At 39.7% G+C, this 17,762-nt stretch overlaps 1 protein-coding gene across 1 annotated transcript in view; it reads right to left on the reverse strand.

The window, feature by feature from the left end:
- The window catches only part of LOC109911772 (superoxide dismutase [Cu-Zn]-like), a 26,142-nt gene extending 13,658 nt beyond the window's left edge, over positions 1-12,484 (reverse strand). The window contains exon 1 of the mRNA XM_020511150.2: positions 12,238-12,484. Within this exon, the coding sequence (XP_020366739.1) occupies positions 12,238-12,306 (69 nt within the window). The 5' untranslated portion in view covers positions 12,307-12,484. The remainder of the gene's footprint in view (positions 1-12,237) is intronic.
- Between the last annotated feature and the right edge of the window lie 5,278 nt (positions 12,485-17,762).

Raw genomic sequence — 17,762 nt, forward strand, 5'->3', positions numbered from 1 at the left:
TCCTAACTTTACTTTCAGCGACTTCTAGTAGTTAAACAAAATAAATCCCTGATGCTCACTTCACAATCAACAAGTAACAATCTATTTATCTCACTCTAAGAGTGAACAAATCAACTAAACTATTAACAAACCGAATAAATCCCTTCTAACTGCGAACTATTCCTGAATAAAACACGATTCTAATAATTTGATGTTCCAATAAATACAAATCCCACTTATTTAAAAAAAACAGAATTTAGTCTCTCAAATTTCAGGCCAGCTATGTGTCTTTCGGAATGCTTTGTAGCTTCTCCACCAATTCTTCTGTCAGGCATGCCTCCTCTGTCAATTCTTCTGTCAGGAATATTAACTAGTTGTACCTTTGTTATTTAGATGGTGCTTTGTCTAAGACATAGAGGAGGCTGTGAGAGCCAACGATTCTCTTTGACAGCTGAGGACTGTTAGTTCTAGCGGATGGCAGTTAGCTCTCTGGGGCTTCTTCCAACTGCCCCCTTCTTTTATACCTTTGTGTCCTTATTCCTTATTCAAAATAAGAGATAAAAACAGGAAACTACAGACCAATTAGCTTAAAATTTAACATTGGTAAATTTCTAGAATCTTTTATACAGAATGTTATAGTAGAGAATTTAGAAATAAATAATAAAGCCTAGCAGTGTCAGTATGGCTTCATAAAGGATATATCACACCTGACAAATTTATTACAGTTCTTTGTAGTGATAACAAGCAGGATACATAAAGAGGAACCAGTGGATGTAATTTATTTGGGTTTCCAAAAGGCATTTGATAAGGTACTACAGATAAGGCTACTTATATAAGAAACCATGGTGTTGGGGGTGGTATACTAGCATGAATAGAGGATTGGCTAACTAATAGCAAACGGAGTTGGGATGAAAGGGGGCATTTTCAGGATGACAACTTGTAACTAGTGAAGTGCCACAGGGATCAGCGTCAGGGCCACAATTATTTACAATATATATTAATGACTTGGATGATAGAAGTGAATGTACTGTTGCTAAGTTTGCCTACTTCTGCTCCTATATCTGCCTTCTTATGGTCTTGATTTTCATGTTAGGGATTGTCACTGTCAAGTTTTTTCTGCGCTGACTGAGAAAATAGCAAACTGCATAAATGAGACAAAGTTAGTTAATGAGAGATTAATGCACTCAAATAGGTCCGTCACTGCTCACTTGCAAAATTCTCATCTAGCTGTTAAAAGCTCGCATGGAAAGTTGGAATATGCAATGTCAGGAATCTAATTTGTGTTCTTGCCATATTTTCCCAACAGATTTCCCATTTCCAATGTTGTTCAAGTTCAGTAACATTAATTGTATTACAGTAGTCCATATTCATTCATTGAATTGACATACACACATTGAACTGTGCTTTGTACAAATTAAGGACATATTTGCCCATAGGGCGGCATGGTGGTTCAGTGGTTAGCACTGCTGCCTCACAGCACCAGGGACCTGGGTTCAATTCCACGTCTGGCAACTGTCAGTGTGGAGTTTACACATTCTCCCCATGTTTGTGTGGGTTTCTTTCAGATGCTCTGGTTTCCACCCACAGTCCAAACCTATACAGGTTAGGTGGAATGGCCATGCTAAATTACCCATCATGTCCAGGGAAGGGTGGATTTCCCAGTGGGAAATGCAGGGTATGGGGATAATGCAGGATGGGTCTGGGTTGGGATGGACTTTGGAAGGTTGATGTGGACTCAACAGACTAAAGGGCCTACTTCTGCACTGTAGAGATTCTATAAACAAACCACAGACATTGTATACATCCATAAATCATTAAGACTGTTCGGTTTGGTTTGGTTTATTTTATTAATATAAGAAGCTTCTATTTTATTGTTACAAAACAAATCTGCAGCCTTGTGTACTCGACTTCAGTGAAAGCCTGCCACTTTAAAAAAAGTATCATCTATTAAACCAGATTTTATTCTGGGATATGACTTAACTGTGTCTTCTTTTAAAGGAAGGGGGACAAGAAAGTGCTGGACAGAATTCAGTTGGTTGTGGTGAAAAAAACTGCACAGTTTTGAAAGTGGTTTAAAGTGCTGTTAAGAGTTTTCTGAAAATAGAAAATATAACTTTTTTTTACACGGAGGGTGATCTGCATGTGGAATGAACTTCCTGATGGATGCGGGCACAGTTACCATGTTTAAAAGATACTTAGGTAAGGACATGAATAGGAAAGGCTTAGGAAAGGCTTGAGGGGATTTGGACCAGGAGCAGGCAGGTGGGACGAGTTTAGTTTGGGATCATGTTCAGCATGGACTAGTTGGACTGAAGGGTCTATTTCCATGCCTTATGACTCTATAACAATGGAGTATTTGAACTCTTTGACCAAGGCTAGGCTGAGAGATCAGCTTTATGTAGAAATAAAAGCAGGATCACATTAGGAGAAGATATTTAGTGATTATCCAGCATTTAAAACTAAAGGAATAGCAACATGAAATTGAGATGTCACAACTAGTTAAGATACAGTTAGAAATGAACAAAAACTCTGAATGAGAGCGATAAACAATAGATTTTGAATGAGAAAACAGAGTTAAGACAAACCAGAGAGTTAGGAAAGAGAAAGTTCAAACCTAATGGAAAAGGAAATGGAATTTAAAACGCTTGAACTCTAAAGAGATGAGGAAATTCGACAACATGAGTTGGCCACAGCAAAGTTCAGAGTAAAGAAGTAATGAACGGGAATTAGGTCAGAGGATGATTCTGATTCCAACGAAGAATTTGGTTGAATTAAGAATCTATGCTTAATACCTAAATTTACTGGGGCTGACGTTTAAAGATATTTCACCTAATTTGAGTAGGTTGCTAAACAGATGAAGTGGCCAGAAGATGTTTGGACTACATATTACAGAGTGTGTTAACAGGTACAACTCTCATTGTATACACCAGTTTCTCAGATGAACCACCTGCAGGCTAAGAAACTGTAAAAAAAAGGCAATATTGAATGCTAATCAGTTTCTGCCTGAAGTTTGTTAACTTTAAATTCAGGACTACAAGAGAGAAATCTAATCAGACATTTGTAGAATTTACAAGGTAAATAGAAATGCTGTAGGAACAGTGGTTTAGAACACTTAAGTTATAGAATTTTTTACAAACACAAGAGAAATTAAGAAAATATAAGGATTGAAAAACAGCATTCCCGCAAACCTAACACTTATAGATGCAGAGTCGTACAGCAAGAAGACAGACCAACTTGTCTATGCCGACAAGGTATCCCAAATTTAACTAGTTCTATGATCCATATCCCTCTGAACCCTTCCTAAATGTAATATTTCCTGCCTCTACCACTTCCTCAGGTAGCTCATTCCATACACGCACCACCCTTATTTATGAGTGTTACGTATCAAAGATCAGAAACAGCAGTTCTGACAAATACTTATGAGATCTCATACAGACAGTGAAGAGATGTAGATGTGGGAATAGTACATAGAACAGTAAAGCACAGGAACAGGCCCTTCAGTCCACAATGATGTTATTCTAAAATAATCCCATCTATGTGGACATAGTCCACAACCCTCTATTCTTTGCTGTTCATCGGTCTAAATGCCTCTTAAACTCCACTATCGTATCTGTTTCTGCCACTTCCCCTGGCAGCATGTTCCGAGCATCTATTACCCTCAGCGTTAAATAAAAATCCTTGTACATCTTTTAAACTTTCTCCCTCTCACCTTTTAACTATGTCCGCCTCGTATTTGACATTTCCACCCTGAGAAGGAGACCCTAACTATCCACCCTACTCATGCCTCTCATAATTTTATATACATCCATCAGGTCACCCCTCAGGCTCCAACGCTCTAGGGAAAACGATCCAAGTTTGTCCAACCTCTCCTTATAACTAAAACACTCTGATCCAGGCAACACCCTGGTAAATCTCTTCTGCACCCTCTCCTCAGCTTCCCCATCCTTCTTATAGTGCAGTGACCAGAACTGCTTGGCTTGACTGAAGTCTTAAACATTGCAAGACGACATGCTAACTTTTATCCTCAATTCTCCAACTAATGAAGGTAAGCATGCCATATGCCTTCGTTAACAGCTTATTCATTTTTGCTGCCATTTTCAGACAGCTAGGGACTTGGACCCCAAGATCCCTGTGTATAACAATGCTCCCAAGGTCTGGCCATTTACAGTATACTTTCCTCTTACATTTGATCCCCCAAAATGCATCACCTCACTCTTCTCGGATTAAACTTCATGTGCCATTTCCCTGCTAAACTTTCCAGCTGATCTATAGCCTGCTGTATTCTTTGACAACCTTCCTCACCATCCACAACTCCATCAATTTTCTTATCATCTGCAAACTTACCAATCAGACCACCTACATTTTTATCCAAGTCATTTATATATATTACAAACAACAAAGGTTCAAGCACTGATCCTTGCAGAACACCACTGGTCACATACCTCCTGTCAGAACTACCATAACTACCCTCTCTCTTCTATGGCCAAGCCAATTTTGTATCCATCTTGCCAACTCACCATGGATGCCATGTGATTTGATCTTCTGGACCAGCCTACCACAGACCTTGTACAAGGACTTGCTAAAGCACATGTAAACAACATCCACAGCCTTATCTTCATCATTCATCTTCATCACTTCTATCCTTCTCTCACCTTCACCTGACTCTTCCCTCCCTTTCCTTGACCTCTGTGTTTCCATTTCTGGAGATAGGCTATTCATTAAAAGCCTACCAACTCCCAAAGTTATCTCAATTACACATCCTCACATGCTATCAAGGATTCCATTCCAGTCTTCCAGTTTCTCCATTGTCGGTCTCATCTGTATCAATAATGCCAGGACGACCCTGACATGACCTTTTCTGTCAACCAATGATTCTATCCACACTGTGGTTAACAGGATCCTCAGCCATGTCTGACCCATCTCCTACACTTCTGACCTCACTCCTTCCTCTCCCTCCCAGAACATCAATAAGGTACTTCTTGTCCTCACTTGGCACCCTGCTAGTTTCCATATGAATTTTTAAAAAATCAAAAGATCATCCTCTACCATATCTACCACCTGCATCTGGATGCCACTGCTAAAGACATCTTCCCCTTTCCTTCACTGTTAGGATTGCAAAGAAACTGGTCCCTCCATGACACACTCGTTCACTCCTAAAACTTTGGTCACTTCCCATGGCTCCTTCCCGTCCAACTGCAGAAAATGTAACACTTGCCCATTCACCTGCTCCCTTCTCATTGTACAAGGCCTCAAACACCTTCCAAGTTAAGTAACATTTTATATGCACTTTGGTCAATCAAGTCTACTACATTTGCTACTCACTACGCAATCTCTTTTACACTGGTGAAACCAAATGCAGACTGGGCGACCGCTTTATGAGAACAATCCGTTCTAACTGTAGGATTATTTTCACCTTCAGCTGCATGCCATTTTAATAAACCACATTGCTCTCATGCTCACATTTCTGTCCTTGAGGCTACATTGACAACAGGTGAGGTGAAGGACTATCTTTCCAAGAGACAGATCCCCCAACTGTTTGTAGTGAGCAACACTGAGCTGTACTGCTAATGCAGAGAAGTGGGTAAGGCATTTCCTGACACAATACAGTAAATAAAAGGCCTTTTACCACCCCTGTCATCCCACATCTTCAAGAATAAAAATTAAAGTTCAGACTCAAAATAAAATTCAGACTGAATATTTTGATTGCTAGGGCACCTGCCCCCATTGAATAGTTGAGACACTATTTGTCTACTTTCAGGTCATGCGTTTTACTTATTTTGGAATTTTGCTTTTCTAAAACAAAAATGAAGCAGTTGCCAACTAGTGAGTCAGTGATGTGAGATTTTGCAGTTAGCACTCTTCATGACACGAGGGTTAATTGAGTTTTGACAGAGGCATTCACTTTATAAATGAGGTTCCTTCATCATTTAATGAGGAGGGAGGAAATGACGTCAATGGTTCTCAAACATTTTTGATTAAAGGGCCACCTCTTTAAGTGGAAATTAGAAGAATGAGAGGTGATCTCATTGAAACATATACAATTCTTAACAGACTTGAGTCCTTGTGTATATTTAATAATGAGATAGATTCTTGATCACTAGGGGAATCAAGGGTTATGGGGAAAAGGGCAGGAAAGTGGACATGAGAAGTGTCAGATCAGCCATGATCCTATTTAACGGCGAAGCAGGCTAGGGGCCAAAAGGCCAACTCTTGCTCCTATTTATGTTTTTATGTTCCTGGACCTACAATGTTCCAATGGAGCACAATGACAGCTTGAGGAGCAACATCTCATTTTCCCCTTAAGCACTTTATAACCTATAAGACTGAAATATTGAATTCTACAACTTCAGTGCCTGACTTCATAACACCTGTCCTTTTTCTGTTACATTTTTCTCCCTCTCCTTCCCCACATTGACTTGTTTGTGTCTAGTTTACTTTGCTCTCAGCCAAAATGACCCATTTTTACCCTTCCACACTTAAATTTACATCTATTTTATATCTTTATTTCTGTCACCTCAATTAGCAATCCCTTTGCCTTTTGCACTGAACCTCCACACTACTTGTTCCCATTGTACTTCCTCTACCTATGTCAAAAATATAAATAACACTATTTTCCAACCAATTTCAGTTCTGAAGGAGTCATATCAGACTCAAAACGTAACTCCCGTCACTTTCTCCACAGCTGCCACCAGATCTGCTGACTACTCTGGCATTTTGTGTTTGTTTCAGGTTATCTGCAGACAAAGTTTGCTTTTATTTGATTATACCATTTGCTGTTCAGAGGGGTAATTGAAGACAATACAGTACACAGTTGAATTAAGGAGTGATTTATTAAAGAGGAAGTTGCAGTTCATGTAGTGAGGCAAATTCCTATGGAAAACCAATGGAAGTAAAAGGAACTGTGTCACAGGAGAAAGATGCTGATTGTATCTTGACTGTTTGACTACATAGAATCATAGAGTAATACAGCATGGAAACAGGCCCTTTGGCCCAAACTGGTCCATGGTGCCCACTCAGCTAGTTCCAATTGCCCACATTTGGTCAATATCCCTCTAAACCCTTCCCCCATCCATTACCTATCCAAATGTTTTTTATATGTTGCTATTGTACTTGCCTCAACCACTTTCTCTGGCAGTCCCTTCCATATACGTACTACTCTCTGCATGATAAAGTTGCCCCTCAGGTCGTTCTTAAATCTATCCCGTCACCTTAAACCTATGCTGTCTAGTTTTCAATTCCCAATCCCTGGGGAAAAGACCATATGCATTCATTCCATCAATGCCCCTCATGATTTTATACACCTCAATAAGGTCACTCCTCATTCTCCTAAGTTCCAAGGAATACGGTCCTATCCTGGCCAACCTCTCCCTATAACTCAAGCCTACTGATACTGGCAACATCCTCATAAATCTTCTTTGCACACTTTCTATTTTAAGTATGTCTTTTCTATAACAGGGTGACCAAAACTGTACACAATACTCCAAGTGCAGTCCAAAACATCCCCACTTGTTTCCCTTATTTCCTTAGCATCCATGATTCTCTCCTCAGTAAACACTGTGGAGAAATATTCATTAAAAATCTCTCCCATCTCCAGTGCTCCACACATAGACAGCCATGCTGATCTTTGAGGGGACCTATTCTCTTCCTAGCCACCCTTTTACTCTTAATATAGCTACAGAACCTCTTTGGATTATCTTTAGCCTTATCCGCCAGATCTATCTCATACCCTCTTTTTGTTCTTCTGATTTCCCTCTTAAGTGTTCTCCTACACTTTTTATAGTCATCTAGGAATTCACTTGAGCCCGATAGACTACATCTTGTCCCTAGAGAATTAGGAAAGTAGAAGAGGAGTCTCTGAAACAGAAAGACAACTCAGATATTCAGTTATCCAAAATAATTTTAGAAAATTTCATTGACAAAGATGAAGGTAAACAGAATAAGATTCACGCCCTGATGAAGAATCATCTAGACTCGAAATGTTAGCTTGTTCTCTCCATGGATATTGTCTGACCTGGTGTGATTTCCAGAACTTCTTTGTTTTCAGAATAAGATTGACATGTTTAGCCCAACTTCTTTACTAGAGCCATAACAAGTAGATATACTGATTTGAAGGAATTATACCAAACAGCCAACTCAGAAATTGAGTCAGAATCAATGCCAGGGCATTATTACTTGAAAGGCTAAGTAGTAATAAGGAAATGGAGATTACCTGAACTTCTAGCCAATGAAGAACAGGCAGTGATCCATCAGCTGCTAATTCCATCTAAGTATCATGTTGAAATATTACAAGTAACTTTCAAAATTCCAATTGTGGGTGACTTAAGCATTTGGGAAAGCCAGGCTTAAATATTATTTTTATTAGCTAGGGTTACATAAAGATGTAGTCACATTTGCCAAACATTCATACATGTCAGGGAGTGGGGAAACCCCAATTATCATTGGAAACATTTCCTTCAATTCTAGTATCAGCTTTTGAAGAACTGTTTACTAGGGTCTTAATAGATTATATGGAATCCCTACCTAATGCATGAATGGGAATCAGTAACTTTTAATAATTATGGATTTTCCACAAGATTTCCTGAAGACATGGGTTTAGGAAAATTCACAGCAGAAATTGTAGTGAAAAAGTTAGCTCAACCTTTTTTACAATGTATGGATTATCTAGAAAAATAAAATCTGCACCTAATCTGATTGTATGTCACAAATATTCAAAGAAATAATGACTACTTTGGAAATAAAACAATCTAAATATGTCTGCTTATTACCCACCATCTCCAGGTGCATTGGAAAAATGGCATCAAATTTTGAAGACCAGTATGCTTCCAGCCCATCTTTCAAATTTGAGAGCCAGTAACGTCATTTCCTGACTTCCCAAAGCCTGTACATCATCTCAAAAGCACAAGTCAGGCATATGATGGAATATTCCCCACTTGATTAGATATCCACTCCCTCCTCCACTGATATTCAGTAAAAACACAGTATACTATCCACAAGATGCACTTCAGAAATTTGCCAAAGGTCCTCAGACACCACCTTCCAAACCCATGACCACTCTCATCTAGAAAGTCAAGGGCATCAGATACATGGAAATACCACCACTGGCAAGTTCCCCTCCAAGCCAATCACCATCCTGACTTGGAAATTTATTGCCAGGCTGCTGGGTCAAAATCCTGTAATTCTTTCCCTAACAACATTGTGGTCTACCTTCATGTGGATTGCAGTGCTTCAAGAAGGTAGGTCACCACCACCTTCTTCAGGGCAACTGGGGATGAGCAATAAATGCTGGTCAGCCATCTGAGTTTTATTGAAGCTGCACTTATCCAAGCAAGTGGGAAGTATCCTATCACACATGTGCCAAGTTGATGGTGGATGGGGTTTGGGGAAATCAGGTGGTGAGTTATTTGCTACAGTATTCATAGCCTCTAGGATATTGAAAATGGGGGATTTGGTGTTGGTAATGCCATTGAATGTCAAGGGGTGGTTAGACTGTCTCTTATTGGAGACTGTCATTGTCTGGCATTTGTGCAGCACAAATGTTACTAGTCACTCATCAGCCAAGCCTAGATATTGTCCAGGTTTTGTTATATTTGAACATGGACTACTTCAGTAACTGAGGCAAGCAGTGTTGCGCATCATGGAATAATTGGTGAACATCCCCATTTCTCATCTTATGATGGTGGGAGGATGGTAACTGATGAAGCAGTTGAAAACAATTGGGCCTAGGACACTATCCTGAGGAACTTCTGCAGAGATGTCCTGGAGCAGGGATGATTGCCCTCCCATAACCACAACCATTTTCCTATGTGCCAGGAATAACTCCAATCACAGGAGGTTTTACTCCAATTTACAGTGATTTCAGTTTTGCTAGAGCTCCTCGAAGACACACTTGGACAGTCACTCTCACCTCGCCTCTGGAATTCAGCTCTCTTGTTCATATTTGAACAAAGGCTGTAATGAGGTCAGGAGACAAGTGGCCCTGGCAGAACCCAAACTGGGTGTCACTGAGCAGGTAGTTACTAAGCAGGTGCTGTTTTACAGGACTGTAATGATATCTTCCATCACTTTACTAACAGTAGAGATGGACTGATGAGGCAATAAGTAGCCAGGTTTGATCTGTCCTGTTTTTTTCTGTAACAGGATAGACCTTGGCAATTTTACACATTGTTGGAAAGATGCTAGTTTGTAACTGTACAGGAGCAGCTTGGCTAGGGGAAGCAGCATATTCTTGAGCACAAATCTTCTGTAACATTGCTGGAGTGTTGAAGGATCCATTGCCTTTTCGTAGCTAATACTCCAAACTGTTCCTTGATAGCACATGAACTAAACAGAAATGTCTGAAGACATTGTGTTGCTGAGGACCACCGGATCATTGACTCGGCCCTTCTGGCTGAAGATTGTTCAAGTTCCGTTCATACGGCCAAACAAATATTAGCTTTTATAACAGCAAATGAATTTTATCAATGCAAAGTCATGATGTTTGGAATGAAAAATGCATGAGTAACGTTCCAATGAAGTCATTGAGGAATTATATAATGGGTTGTTTACATTCAAGACTTTGTTGTTTTCAGCAAAACCTGGGAAGAACATTTGCACCACTTGTTTGAATAGCTACAGAGAGCCAGTTTGGTTATAAAACTGGCTAAAAGTTTACTTGTCAAAAGTAAACTTGTCAAAAGTAACTGATGTGTGCTACAACGTAGGACTATGCCAAGTTGTACCTAGATGTGAATTTGAAGGGCTATTTTCAATTTTGCCATTCCTGGGACAAAACAAAATTTTGCGATTATGTTGGCATGAGTGGATTTTAGTCAAAGTTTATTCCAAACTTCAGCACTGGCATGTTCCTTTATTGAATTTATGAAAGAAAAGCAGAAAATTTAAAGAGAGAAAATAATATCATAGTGCATTTGACAACTTGACTATTGCGCTGATAATCATCACAGTTTTAGCAGTTCTGATTTATAAGAACCATGCAAACTGCTGTTGATGGTGGTAGTGGTAGTAGATGGGTAATTTTACAATAAAATTGAGATGAGGATCAAACTTTTTTTTATTTTTTTTTAAATAAAGTGACCACATTAACAGAAATATTTGGTAGAGAATAAGACATTGAGCCTTGTGCTGGCTCTGTACGGAAATAAATTTGGAAGAAACTGTTACTTACATGAACCCTGATCCTTTGAAATTTTGGGAAAAGTGTCCCGTTCTTCGCAATGGACTTTGGGCTGAGCCTTTTTTCTGGACATACAAACATCACCACCCAGATGCCAGACTAAACCTTCCCTCACCCACTGTCCTGTTATGTACCTCTCGTCCACTTACTTTCCGCATACCTGTCAAAATGGCTTTGGAACCTTCAAGCATTTCACTTAATGGAATATAGGCAGCTATTGCTATTTAAAAGGGGATACAGTTTCTGCAAAGGTTCACTGAGGTTACACAAGAGATTTGCTGGACTGCATCTGTTGTTACATCCTAAATTGGAAATCCAATCAGAAAAGTCCTGGGAAGGTAACTGGGTAATGATTTTGTTGAGAAAAAAATATATAGGGATTGCACCCCAAATCAGAAGACTTGGGTCCACGTTTACCAGACTTCTTTTCACCCAGTCAGGCAATGTGATATTGGACTAGTATTTTGTTGACTAGTTGTTCTTTATTGGTACCTTACGAATAAGATGACCATTGAAAATTACACACAGTACTATTTGGTTGGAGTAGAACAGAAAATGACAGAATTACTCAGCAAGCCAAGCAGCAAGTATGGAGAAACAAGTTTTTAGTGTTTGACTTTATTTCATTTTTCCAGCATAGACAGCACAGCTCTATTTTATTCTGGCACTGTTAATGCTAGGAGAACTGACTTCAGCACTGCCAAACATGTATATGAAAACTTTTACTAGGAACTTGGAGAGTTAAGATGTCCAGAAAATGTTGGGAGAGGGATTACTAAAATGCCCAATTATTAATACCCATAAAATAAGGACTTCTAAAAAAAAAGTGTTTTTTTTCCTGTCGTTAGAGAAAATATTACACCATTCCCAACGGAGCCCAAAATTAAATCAACTGGCACAGGGAAAAAAAAAATCAGGAGGACCCCTGTTTCAGTCCAGACTATTTTTCCTATTGGGAGAAGGCCAGGGGGAGCTAGCTGCGGGCCAGGTCGCTCTGCGGTATAAACATACACCAAGTGGGCCACAAACTCTCACAGGAACACAAACACAGCTCCGTCCCAATTACAGTAGTGCCTACTACTCACGTCCGTCTTGAAGAAGACCACTCCGAAGATATTGAAGTGACCTGTGAGGATACAAATAGCATTGGCCATGCCTTCCACCGCCCCAGACTCCCCGAACTGATCAAAACCACCGAAGGCAGCTCACTCCACACATGCGCAGAGGGCTCCGTATCCTCCCTCCAGCAGCAGAGCCCCAGGTGAGCAGCGAGGCTGGACAGTTGCCTAACATGAATGCACACATTCCCAATCTTACTCGCTTTCTTCATTGAAAGTAGTCTCTTCCAGTTTCTCCCGGATTTTTCAACCATGATCACGACCGTAACAGCTAGCGTTTAATCTGCTTACCCGTGAAGAGCGGGGCTTTTTGGATTGACTGATGGATAATTAATGTCATCTAGACTGGAAACGTTACGCACTTTTTCTGTATGGATGCTGGCTGACCTCCTGTGACCGCCAACATTGTTTTCTATTTTCAGTACAGATACCAGCATCTGCAGTAATTTGCTCCTAATTAGTAATTCCAAATCGATTCTCAGCTAGATGGCATACGACTCCCTCGTTTCTTCTTACAAGCCGACGAGGTTTCTCCTATTTACTAAATCACTTCCATTGTTACACTGTTTATTATTAACTCATCTTAAAAATTATACATTTAGAACAGTATTTTTCCAATGAGTTGGATCACTGCCTTGCCACTGTAACAGCAATTTTTCGGTATCAGCGTCCACATTAAGAAAATTCAAGAATCTAAACTGGTAATTAATAACTAACCAAGAGCATTGAATGAGATAGAAAATTCGTTTTTAAAATGTGAATTAGGTTAAAAGATTACAACCACAACAGTAATCAAAGCTGCACCTAAACACTAAATATAAAAACTGTTAGTCATATGGTATCTTTAAAAAAAAAGTTAACTTCTGCTTTGGACATAAATCACTGATGGAACATCCAGAATTCTATGGAACATGAAACAAAACTCTAAAATTGACTACAGCAAATTTCTCATTCCTAAACCACTTACCAAGTTGGCTATCCAACAGTCCAGGATTATCTACTAAAAAAAAACTTTCCACTCAGTCTATCTTTCCAAAAATTCTCATGAATTACATTTCAATCAGATCCTCTCTCATTTCTTTTAAATGAGGAAATATATGCCTATTCCAAACCCTTCTTGGATAATTCCCTCACCTCATTATACCCACAGGAGCCCAAGTTTACACTTATTTGTTAAGGACACCAGAACTGCATGCATACATTCTCCAGGTATAGCTTTGTGATCCACTGCATAAAATAGATCATTTACACCAATCTCTTTTTCTAAAACAAAAAGAGAGAAAACCTATTGGTCTTACTAAATATTTAACTGCATGTTAACTTTGATTCCTCCTGAATGCTATTTCCCTTCTGCTAAGTTTCCTCAAAAAACAAATTCTATTTCAAAATTTGCTAGCAAAGCAGACTTGCTTCACATCACACCCCCATTGCTAGGTTTCTTGCTCAAGTCTATCCTTTTGAAGCCCTTCGGAGTCCTCTTACACTGTTAGATGGGAAAATATCAAACTCAAATTGTACACACATTTCACTAAAATGCTAGCGATCAAGCCATACCCCACAAATGACAGTCTGTAAACAAACTGCCCTGCTGACTCAAGTCAGTTTTACAGCCCAGGAAGAGGCATTTTGGCCAATCATGTTAAATTTTGCTTATCAAGCATCTAATACTTTTGGAAGCACTTAGCACAGGCTTTCATACTATGGCATTCAAGTGTTCATTTTAGTATATGGATGCCAAGAAGGTTCCTACATCCGCCACCCTGTCAAACAGTCCCAGATACTCACCACCCTCCCTCCTTCAACCTTCTGCCCCCTGGTAACCAATCCCTCTAGAAGAGGAGGGCAATTCTTTCCTTTTTTAAAGGAATCAATAACAAACAGCAAATGCTGAAATTTGCTGAACAGCATGTCCGAAACAAAAATATTGCTTGCCAAAGTCAGCAGGTCTAGCAGCATCTGTGGGGACAAAGCAAAGCGCAGTTAATGCTGAGTCCAGTGACCCTTCATCAGAACTGTTCTGATGAAGTCACCAGACCCCAAAATATTAACTGTGCTTTCACCCTGCATGTTGCCAGCAATTTCTGCTTTTGTTCTTTCCCAGCTACATCCCTCAATTTGTACATCTGAGGGACACTCTCCAGTCTTCTCTGCTCTATGGAGAACAACCAAGCCTATCTAGTCTCCTTTGTAACTGAAGTACTCCAGCCCAGACAATATCCTGGTGAACCCCATAAATTAATGTTAAAATATCAAACTCTCACCCTCTAGTGCAATCATCCTTCCTATTGTGGTAACTAGAACTGCACACAGTATCCCTGTGGCTGACTAATGTTTGCATCGTTCCATCAACCTCCCAGCTCATAATTCATTTCTGAACTCAAAGTGCAAGTCAGCATTCCACTCTACTTGGAATCTTTGATGGATTGATTGTTATATTGTCTTATATGCAAGAAAAAAAAAAGGGGGGGCTGTTTGAAGGTATTCAGAAACTGTCATGCAGTGAAGTTTGAGTGTTATTACTGGTGTCCCTCTTGCTGAGATTCTGGCCAAGAGAAATCAGAAACTGGAGGTGCACACGATTCAATGTGAGTAAGCGAACACAGCTGCTAAAAAGAGACCAAGGCTAAAACTGCGACAGTCAGCTATAGCTAGGTCTATTCAGAAGGCAGTGTTCAAACAGATCATTGAGCCAAGTGTCAGGCTCCACATGTTCTAGCAAAGCATTAAATAACTAAATAAATAACCTAAAAAAAACCACAAGCATCCCACTTGCCTTCTTAACCACGTTCTACCACTTTCAAGTATCTATGGACATAGGAGATCAGCATCCCTGTACTTGGAGGTCCTACCATTCACCATTTGCTTGTTTTGTCATCCAAAAATCCATCTGCTCATACTTAGAATTAAATTTAACTTTGTTCTGCCCATCTGTATGGTCCTGCAGCCTAAAGCTTTCCTCCTCACTATTTACCATACCAATTTTCATGCCATCTAGTAGCTGCTCAAATCACCTACATGAATTAGTGTGCTCATTAATAATGTTGCCAGAGTAACCAAGCATCAAGCCTTGCAGCATACCACTGGACACAGGCTTCCAGCCACCAGAACAACCCTCTTTGTCACGAAGGAAATTTTGGATCCAATTTATCAAACTGCCCTGGATCCCACTGGCTTTTAATATTCTTGACCAATATTGACACTATGTCAAAAGCATTACTGAAGTCCATACAGACTGCACCACTAGAAATAGACATGTCTAGTCAATTCCTCAAACTTCAAACCAGCCAATCTCCCCAACAAAGCCATGCTGATTCTTCTTGTTTAATCCTTGATAATTGAGATTAAATCTGTTCCTCAATTTCTTTTGAAAGTTTCCCTAGCCGTTAGGTCTGGCTGTAGTTTCCCAGTTTGTCCCTACCACACTCCTTGAACAAGAACGTTATATTAGCTGCCCTTCAGTTCTCTAGCACCGCTCCTCAGTTGATCAGAGGAATTTAAAAATGAATGTCAGACTTTCTCTCTCAGCTCAGACAGAAGCCTGGGATACATCTGGAGATTTATCCAGAGGCTAAAAAAAAAAAAATCTGTTAAATAGCTCCTCCTCAATGCCAAATTGAGAAATCATATCTTAATTCCAATTCCTAATTTCTATACCTATAATCATCCTTCTCCATGTTGAATAGAAATAAAGTACTCATTGAGAACATCACCTGTCTTTCAACTCCAAGTTGTTCTTTGGTTCCTAATCAGCTCAACTGTTTCCCTGGTTATACTCTTGCCCCTGACATTTGAACCCTTAGATATTCTTTTTTACCCAATGTTCTCTCATGCCTCCTTGTGGCCTCAGAGTTTAAGTAATCCCCTGCACTGTCTACACTCCAGTTTCTGCTGATTGGAGTCCTTTCAGTACTAAAGGACTCCCCCCTCCCATTATCCAATTCTGTATATGCCTTGACAGGGTCAAACTTGGATCGACCATTCACCTATTAAAGCAGAAATCATGCTAATACATTATCTCCAATACCAAGTCCTGATTTCATGCAATACAGTTGAAAAAGTTGATAATTTACTGAAGATTTCTAGAAAAACAACAACTGTTTAACTAGTTAGGGCAAATATCCTTTTAACATGTGAAAATCTTGACAATTCACTGGTATGGGCTATGTTGTACACCAAATTGTTCAGGCATTTTAGTACCTACTTTAGGAAATACTGGGAAGATAATTTCCCTCATAGGAGGGTCTAAGTCCAGAGGACAGTCTCAGAATAGAAGGGTGACAATTTCAGACAGGAAGGAGGAATAATTTCCTGAGGGTTTAATGCATTTGGAACTCCTTGCACAGGGAGCTGTGGGAGCAGATCCTTGAAGTGTTTTTAAGACTGAAATGGATAGGTTCTTGTTCAGTAGTGAAATTAAGGGTTGAGGAAAACACAGGAAAGTGGATGCAAGGATTGTCAGATTAACAATGATCCTATTGAATAGAGCGGGCTTAAGGGGTCATAGTGTCCTCTGGTGCCTACTTATGTAGTTCCTGTCTGCTGCTGAACCAGCATGACCTGAACATTCTAGCTGAAAAAGGTAGGAGCTTTCAAAGCTACTAGTGTTAGACAAGGTGGTCATGTCTGGTCAAGCTAGAAGCTTACTGCTCTCTAGGAAAGATGTGAATTTTTAAATTTATGAACAAAGCATATGTAGCTGGTCATCTTTCAGTTCGGAAGACAAGTTCAAAAAGCTGGCTTGTGACTCCAGTGAACAAATGAGATTACTAAAAAGTTCATACGAGTACCCTTGCTCTGAAGTTTAGATCTATGACAATGAAAGTTAGATGGAGTGGCCATGTGTTCAAGTTAGTAGTGTCCAGGGATGTGCAGGCTAGGTAAGCCATGGAATATGTGGCATTACAAGGATAGATGGGGGTGGGATGGTTTGTGTGGCATGCTCGTCCAAGGGGCTGAACAGCCTCTTCCTGCATGTTGGGATTCCAGGATTACACAAAACATTAGGACATGGGCAAAAATCATGAAAAGGTGCATTAAAGTAATATCAAGAGTAGCTTAGGGAATTAAAGCCACATCTGTGATGAGGGGGAGGAACTGTTTACAGGTGAACTAAAAATAATAAAATCTGACTTTTCACTGGGATTTTCAGGGCAAGATTCAGCCAGTTAGGGTACACCCACTATTTAAAAAAAAAACACAACCAACAAGGCCCACACAGTTGCATTGGAGCTCAAGATCCCAAAGTCTGGCAGCACGATTTGTGAAAACCCTGACTTGCTGTCACTTAACAGTACTGAAGTCTAAAAAGGAAAATGTACCAACACCCAAGCAAGTTAAAAAAATACAGAACACAGTAAAAGAGGTTAGTGTTAGACAAACACCCCAGTTTCTTCCTGCTATCCTTTTTAGTTTTTAATTTCTATTGTACAATTGACAACAAAAATCTACCTTAAAAATTCAAGCCAGTGTTTTTCATTAAGGCACTTGGATAG

The sequence above is a fragment of the Rhincodon typus genome, chromosome 11 (assembly GCF_021869965.1).
Source record: "Rhincodon typus isolate 14 chromosome 11, sRhiTyp1.1, whole genome shotgun sequence".
Lineage (NCBI taxonomy): Eukaryota > Metazoa > Chordata > Chondrichthyes > Orectolobiformes > Rhincodontidae > Rhincodon > Rhincodon typus.